Raw genomic sequence first — 8557 nt, 5'->3', positions numbered from 1 at the left:
CATGAGGCAACATTTATGCTAACTAATGTAAAAATGGTTGAATAATGAATAAAAGTAAGAAAAAACATTCTAAAAGTTGATATTTCTTTACATATTTTGACGAATTGTCTTTTGTATTGGGATTCCCCAAAGAGAAGCTAATGCTGTTAGGCGGTAAAAGTGTGACGTTTGATTGGACAACATGACATATTTAATGAGGAGAAATGTTCAGTCCCTTCATGCCAGCAGCTGTTTCACTCTGAGTGGTTTTTGTTTTTGATTTTCTAGTTTTCACCACAAAACTCTCAGATTTGTTCCTGAGAGGTGACTCAATCTGTTCCGCTGAATTCTATATAAATTCTAGAGCGTTGCGTAATGCAATGCTTTTCATTTCATTACTCGCAAGGGAGTTTCACCCTTCATTTGCTTTTTTTTTTTTGCTTGTTCAGGTTTCCTATGTAGGTTTCCTTCCTGCAGCTGCTGCAGCCTTTCAACGTGACGATTTCACTTCCTTTAATTGAGCAAAGTGAGTCAGAGCGATCAGAGGGAGCTGGTTTTCATGTCATCATGGATTCTGGCTCGGTTCTGGAGTTTTAAGAGACTCAAACCACAGGAATCAGTGAGAAGAATCAAGTTCTTCTGCTTTTCTCGCAGTAAAACTTTGCTTTACGTCTGTCTTCTCTCTCTCAGGTTCATAACCAAATTAAATCCATAAAAAAATGTTAATCCATCAAATCCCAGATTCAGACATGTTGGTTTCATGGTTCTCTTCAGGTTTCTGTGGCTTCATTAAATCTGTGGAAAAATATGACTTTCTCACGAACTAGAAAACGAAAGGAACCAAACCTAGAAAGTGACATGAAAACCAAAAGCTTGAAACCAGTCAGGCAACCAATTCTTTGTTCTACCAGGAGCATCACGGTTTAAAAGTAAAGGTCGGACTGTGAAAGGTGGAGCACTGAGTCAGGGGATCTCCAAAGCCACAGCCCTGTGGGTGTTTCCATGGTGACCCAGGTCCACTGACACGCAGGACGGTTCTGACCGAAGTAAGCAACTCTGAAAACACCAACACAGAAATTATCAACATCAGAACAGAACCAAGGAACAGGAGGAATGTTCAAATGTTCAGATGTTCATTAACAGTCCAGAACATTCACAAACAGCTCAGAACGTGCAAACATTCACGAACAGTTCATAAAGTTCAGATGTTGATGAACAATTCAGAAAATCCGGATGTTGAGGAACAGTTCAGAAAGTTCAGATGTTCATAAACAGTTCTCTATGTTCAAATTTGAATGAACAGGAAATCCAGCTCTGGACGAACAGTTCAGAATGTTCAGGAATTTAGGAACAGTTCAGAATGTTAATATGTTAATAAAAAGTTCAGAAAGTTCATGTTAATGAACATTCTATTTATTTATGAAGTATTTATTTATGTTAGTAAATAGTTCACAATGTTCAGACAATTGAACATTCTGTTAATGAACAGTTCCAAATGTTCAGATGTTGATGAACAGTTCAGAATGTGTTGGGGAATGAAAAAGTGTCAAATAACAAAAACAGATCATCACACCTAACATCACATCTTTCCAAATCCGGAATTTAGGTCAGAATGACACTGTATGTTGGACCCCCCCCCCCCCCCCCCTCCGCATGCACACACACATGCACACACACATGCACTTCATTTTGATGCAAACATGCATTAGTTCAAAACAGCCTAATAACATACAGTAAGGATAACTTCCTCCTCCATGCATGTGTCTTTGGGGTGGCAGTTTAGGGGTTAAAGTCTGGCCTGTTTGCCTCAGTTGATTTTGTCTCAGTGTCTCTTTAAGACTCAGATTTCCTGAGGAAACCGCGCCTCATACCCCATACCCGACCAGAATCCAGGCCCAGCGCTCAGACAGAGTCCTGCATACAACTGTTGTTCCTCAGGAGCTCCAAACAAGTGAGTAACTTCTGTTTGAATGATTCTCCTTGGTTCTGGTCGGTGATTCCAAGGTCTGAGCCAGAATTCAGCCAAGAAGTTCAGTTATCTGCAGAGTTCTTCAAGAATAGACCCAGAACCTCGGATCTAAAACGTCTGTGGTCTCTGGACGCTGGAACACCATCTCTGTTGCATAACTCATTTTCTGAGCTGCAAACTCTGGGATTTTCTCAGGACGTAAAATCGGTTCTGCTGATCGTTTAGCTGTGAAAGATTGTGAAATGTGTCTTGATGGCTGATGGAAACAGGATGTTGTTGCCAGACTCTGAAAGATTGCAACGTTTCTGAACTGAAAAAAAAAGATTCTATGCAGAAGTAAATTTAACAAAACTGAATCTGTAAAATGAACAATAAAAATTCAAGTTGGTATCTTCTCAAAAATATATGTGGTATTAAATATTTATTATTTTTTTCAGAAAAGAATTTTTTTAAGTACGAGTAGCCTGTCTTTTCGAGTTCATCCACACAACAAAAACAATCTTGTTATCTTTACTGTTTTTCATTTGGTGTTTCAAAACACCAAATATTACCCAGAATTCCCAAGCACCAACAGACCAGAGGTGATTTGAAGTAAAGGCCATTTTAAGCTAGTAGAAGTCATTCACTTTATGTACATCTCAACTAAATTTATTTTTTTAACCCCTCCAGGGGCTCTAGTGTCCCTTAAATGACAGCAGGCTGACAGGAAACGGGGAAGGAGAGGGGGGAAGACATGCGGCAAATGTCGTCGGGTCCGGGAGTCGAACCCGCGACGGCCGCGTCGAGGACTCAAGGCCTCCAAATACGAGTCGCGCTAACCACTACGCCACCACGGCACGCCCCATCTCAACTAAATTTATCAAGTTATTTTAGGGTTTCAAGACTTAAATTGAGCTTCATTTGTTTCCATATGTTGTAATAATCCCACAATCCTTTGTGCCAGTAACTGTAACTGATTAACTAATTATTTTTTAATCAGTTTTAATTTCTTTAAGTGAAAATATAGACTCACATATTGGTTAGTTTTTAGCATTTACTTTGGATGTACAAGTCATTTCCTTTAACTTCAGTATTTCCATGTTTGTTTCCCTGAACAGGTTCTAGAAATGTCCATCCCGACTCACCGCCAGTGCAGAGTGGAGATTCAGAACAAGACGTCCAGCTTCACGCTGTGCGATCCGCTGTGAGTTTTTTTTTTTTAAAACACACGCACACGCCCACACACACACACATACAGAACCAGAACCCATAACCTGGACTGGCCTCATCAGTTGGTGTTTGGTACCAAAACCTGAGAGCGAAATCAGAACTCTAATGGACCTGGAGTTGATATCACATCAGAACTAAATTTATTTTTCCCTTCTGTGCAACAACCAGGTGGTTTTACCAGTTTCAGGACTCGACTGTTAAACTTTTACCTTGAGAGATAAAATAAAAAAATCAAATCAAATTTTATTTGTATAGCACATTTCAGCAGCAAGGCATTTCGAAGTGCTTTACATCATATCAACCACAGAAACACAATGCAACATAGAATCAACAATCAAAACACGACATTAAGTCAAGTTCCATCAATAAATTTGTAATTGATTACGTTTCAAATACAATTCTAACCAGGTGGGTTTTTAGTCGAGATTTAAAGGAAGTCAGGGTTTCTGCTGTTTTACAGTTTTCTGGAAGTTTGTTCCAAATTTGTGGTGCATAGATGCTGAATGCTGCTTCTCCTCGTTTGGTTCTGGTTCTGATTAGATTTGGTTCGGAATAAAACAACGATCAAATGTTTCAAATCACACAAACAGAAGAGATGCAGATTCCACAGAGCAAACCTTAGGGATGCACTGCAAAAACACAAAAATCTTACCAAGTATGTTTGTCTAGTTTCAAACATATTTATTTTAAGTGTATCTTAATACACTTGAAATAAAACAAAATCAACTTATCTTCTGCAGAGAAGATAAAAGCAGAGTGTTGGTCTGCCTTAATCAGTTTTGTTTACACGTGACTGTCGCCAGTCTTAGATGTTATGGCTATGTTAGCATATTAACAGATAAAAGAGAGAAAAAGAAGGACACAGAGTCATATTTCTATAATAAGTTTTTCTGACTTTTAAAAACATATACAAAAATACTTCTATTAGTTATAGCTGAATGGCTTAGTACCAAAATATTGTGTCAATCTTCCAGACATCTCTGGTCCAAACAATCAAACATGGAGAAAAAAAATCCAGTGTTTTGTTTTAATCAATGCTAAAAACTAGAGGTGATTCAATTTCAATTTTTTGGCTGATCGCTGATTACTGATCTTTTAAAAAAAACGTAACCTGCCGATTTTGGATGACACCATTTTTTTTGTCTGAAATGTTGCTCACTATAGCAAGAAAGTTGCTGAATTGACACAGGTTAGCTATTGTTAACATGGAGACATGACCTGGTGTTATTATTAACATGGAGACATGACCTGGTGGGTCGGTCTGTCAGTCAAATCTCTCTCACAGGAGAGCAGAGGACCTTTGCTGAGGTAGATAAGATCAGCTTCACATGCAAAAATCAGACGATCACTGATCTCCCAAAATGAAGGAAATCAGCACCGATTAATCGCTACTAAAAACCCAGTTGTTCATAATAACAACTGGTGGATTTGTAATAACTGGAGCAATGATCCATGTATTTGATGTGTACTTGCTTGATGACGGCATTTGACAATATGTGACGTTAACTGCTTGTTTCATAACTGGTTACTGCAGTTGTAAAGTTGTAGCTGAAATAAACTTGTAAACTCAAAGTTGATGTAGGAGGTAGAATGAAACTGTCAGAATCAGTTTTTATCGAATCTCTTTCTGTCTCTGTTCAGCGTTTATTTCTTCAGCGGGAACTGTGACTGTCCTCTGCCTCCAACTCTCCGTCCGTCTGAAACCGGCACCGCGCTCTTCGTCAAGACGCCCCACACGGCCTGCGGCTCGGTGGCCGTCTTCACCTACGACATCTTCCAGGAGTCGACCAAGCAGAAACACGGCCGGCTGGCCATCATGTCCTCCGTCCCCTACGACTTCAACCTCTACTCCAACTGGTATGCCGTGGGAGCCTTCAGCAAGGACAAACTCTGCGATGAGGTGCTCTACAAGGAGATGTACTACGCTTCGCCGCAAGGTTTTGTCCGAGGGGAAGCCAAAGGGCCCAGTCTGATCCACAGAGTGGGTCATGTGACCGTCAGGGCCAGCATGTCCGACAGCTACCAGTCCACCCTGAAGGTGGATCTCTGTGACTACTGAGACCGGCTGCTTCCTTCTGTCCAGTTCATCCAGTTTACCCTGCATGTGCAACACTACTGCTGCTGCTGCTTCTTCTTCTTCTTCTTTCTCAACATAATCATCATTAGCTGCATCTATACCAGGTATGCTGGGTTCCCAGCTTAAACAAAGTAAACCAGTTACCCTGCAAGATATCCGTCCACTCTTCCCAGTTGAAAAGGGAAGAGTGGATAGTCATGATTAAGCTAAGCATGACTAAGCATTCTAATCATAGCATGCTTAATCATAGCATGTTCATAGCATGCTATGAACTTAATCAGAGTTTGACCCAGTATCGCCACATCAACCCTGATATTTTCTGATCAATGATGAGTCGTCTACAAAACCTGGACGTTCAGCATTTCTAAATTGGATAGGAAAACTCTGAATGTTCCTCTGAATCTTTAAAACACCACAGAATCTCCAGCTGATCCAGCAGCCAAGTGAAAACATTCCTAAAAACTCAAAACTACTAAAAGAGAGACTTGGAATAGATTCCTGCTGATTTGAACATCAGCTAAAATGTGGATAGAATTTAATCACAACTGACTAATAAAAATGAGTTGGATGAAATGTGACTGGTGTAACTGAGTCTGTACTCTGTGCTTCTGTCCAACCTGAGTGTGAACACAGACATCATGAGGAGATCTGATCCCTCACTGCAGCTATCGGCAGCCAGAAGACCTGAGAGGTCTGGAAGGCTGATACAACAACAGCAGGTCTTTTAGCTGTTCGGTGATTTTCTTAGGTTTCACACCTATTAAAGACAAATATAACAAACACAGGAAAGACAAGAGAGTTTCTTTTCACCTCTCGAGGAGAACGGATAGAGATGTGTTTCCAGTCACAATCTCTAACCGCTCTGAAAACACATTTGTCCGCTCCTCTCTTTTTATTACTTTCGGAGTCCCTATCACAGAGAGCACTGTAACTCTAAGGATGGGGGCAAAACACTTCATCACTTAGTTGCAATGCTAATGACAATCACTAACTAAGACACATGGTATCTTGCACTAGATTACTCGGTTCCAGACTCAGGGTAGAACAGAGCAAGTTGTACGCCTTCACAGCGACGGTTTTATAGCCACCTAGCAGGTCAAGGATGCCGAGGTTCCTGCTGAGCGATAACCTGTTGCCCTGTTCCTCTCTGCTCTTCCTCAGAGGCCTTCAGAGAAAGGAATCAAAGTAATCCAACAACACAGAAACATTCTTTATGCTAAGATGAAACAAAACAAATAAAGGTACATGAAACAATAAATATTTGATAATAATATATACAATTTACCTAACAGATTTATAAACTACCAACAGTATTTTAAAAGCTATTCTCTCAGTAGAAGGACTTTAGAACCGGGTAATGTGCTCTATCTTCCTGGTTTTAGTCAGAACGCCAGCAGCAGCGTTCTGGATAAGCTGCAGATGGCAGATTGATTTTTTAGACAGATCTGTGAAGAAAGTGTTGCAGTAATTAATGCAACTACAGATCAACGTATGTATGAGTTTCCCCAGATCTTGCTGAGACATTAGTCCTTTAAGTTTGCTGTGGCATTCTGGGGTGGGTTTTCCTTAACATGAAAGCTACAATGGAGGATCTTATGTTTGTTTGCAATGAGTGAAGGAAACCAAACCACCACCTGGGATGATACTCCAGGTTCAGTAGGTTCACCCACCACATGGAGCCTCAGTTCCTGAAACAGAACAAACAAAAACAGTCTTAAAGCTGCAGTATGTAACTTTTATAGAAAATCTTTTATATATCTGTTGAATCTGTCGTCACAGTATGGGATGAGACAGATGATTTGTGAAAACATTGAGCTCCTCTGCCTTCTGCCAGTGCTCCCAGTGCTAACTAGAAACAACCAACCAGAGCTCAGAGGCGGGTCTTAACCACTGTCAATCACAATCATGTGTAGTGCCAGTCATTCTCCCCCCATTTTATTTCTGCTACCGATAGCTTTTCCCCATTAGCAGATCCTGTTGAAATGCTCAAGCTAGTTAGCATAGCCACCAATGACGGAGGATAAATGGTTTTCCTGTAATGGTAAGTAATTTCTCATTTAGCAGCGAATGAATGAGGTTGAGTGACAGCGTTAAGTCCCTCCCCCAGGCTCTGATTGGTTGTTTTTGATCAGGAGTGGTGTATTTCTTCAGGCAGCAACAGCAGCTCAGGGAAGAGGTGGAGGAGATCGATCTTTTCACAGATTATCTATAACATACAGTCATGAGATGGTGACAGTTTTAACAAATATGTAAAAGATATATTCCTTATAAAAGGTACCTACTGCATCTTTAAGCAGCAGTGTCACAATATTTTGCAAACACACACTTCTAGTGGTGCACTCAGTTCATTTAAGTGGTACTGTCAAAGCCCCTGTCAGTAGGGCAAGACCCAAGTTGATTTTTTTATTTTTCCTTCAGGCACAACAGCAGCGAGCAAAATCCCAGCTGAGAAAGGCTCATCAGGAAGCAGTTTATTAGCTGTATGTAGCCATGTATGGATAAATGGGGCCAAAGGTGGATTGGTCCTTATACTCAGGAAACACAGAGGCTAAACCGGATACCGTTAGCACCACCGGAAAGAGGCAGACGTCATGATGTACACGGTATACACCAGACAGGTAACGAAGGATGAAATTAGCTGTGCTAAAGTGGCAGCATACCATTTATGCTGCTAGAGTCAAAATGCTGTTCAGGTGATAGAAGGCTGACTTTATAACTGTCTTTATGTGTTTGAAGTTTAAATCGAAGTCCATCACGACAGTCAGATCACTAATTTCTATCTTCCTCTGTTAAACTGTCTCATGTTATGATATTCTCACTTTGCTTTCATATTCAGAGGGGGAGGAGGGGAAAAATGTGATCATTTCCAGAAGAAAAACCCAATCAGAAGAAATAAAAATCAAACATGTGACTGTTTCCATTCAGACTCATATTTACCTAAACCCTCAAATAGCCAGGATCTCAATGGTCACAGATTTTGATGACCATAATAATCCGTGACCTTACTGTACATGACTGTAAATTATGTCAGAGTTTAAAACAACAACAAAGTGGAATGAAGATGGTAGCTTGGGTGACCTCAAGTCTGTCCATCAGCTTCACAGTGGGGCACAGACTACTTCCCAGAAGGAGAGCACCAAGATGTTCTCCAGCAGACGGATGCTGTCTGCAGTGTGTCTGCACTCAGCATACACATCAGCTGTGCAGTGCACTCTGCTTGTTGCAGTCTAGTTGACTGTTACACACTTCTTTCTGTCTTCAACGGGATAAACTACCTCCTCCTCTAGTTATACTGTGAGATCATTAATGAATCAACACTTATG

The 8557-nt window shown here is 40.6% G+C and overlaps 1 protein-coding gene across 1 annotated transcript; it reads left to right on the top strand.

Moving 5' to 3' along the window:
- The first annotated feature begins 1823 nt into the window (after window positions 1–1823).
- Window positions 1824–5812, top strand: LOC102235734 (DELTA-actitoxin-Aas1a-like). Its single transcript, XM_005803177.2, has 3 exons — window positions 1824–1930; window positions 3046–3131; window positions 4799–5812. The coding sequence occupies exons 2-3, from the start codon at window positions 3055–3057 to the stop codon at window positions 5214–5216; spliced, it is 495 nt and encodes a 164-aa protein (XP_005803234.1). The 5' UTR covers window positions 1824–1930; window positions 3046–3054; the 3' UTR covers window positions 5217–5812.
- The last annotated feature ends 2745 nt before the right edge of the window (window positions 5813–8557 follow it).

This window comes from Xiphophorus maculatus, chromosome 16, assembly GCF_002775205.1.
Source record: "Xiphophorus maculatus strain JP 163 A chromosome 16, X_maculatus-5.0-male, whole genome shotgun sequence".
Taxonomy (NCBI): Eukaryota; Metazoa; Chordata; class Actinopteri; order Cyprinodontiformes; family Poeciliidae; genus Xiphophorus; species Xiphophorus maculatus.
The sequence above is the reverse complement of the archived record's forward strand: the minus strand, read 5'-3'. Positions and strand labels throughout refer to the sequence as shown.

Excerpts from the sequence above, each read along its gene's own strand:
- LOC102235734 (XM_005803177.2), top strand. The coding sequence starts at position 3,055 with ATGTCCATCCCGACTCACCGCCAGTGCAGAGTGGAGATTCAGAACAAG. Across the intron at positions 3,132-4,798 it reads TTCACGCTGTGCGATCCGCT|CGTTTATTTCTTCAGCGGGA; the intron begins GTGAGTTTTTTT and ends GTCTCTGTTCAG.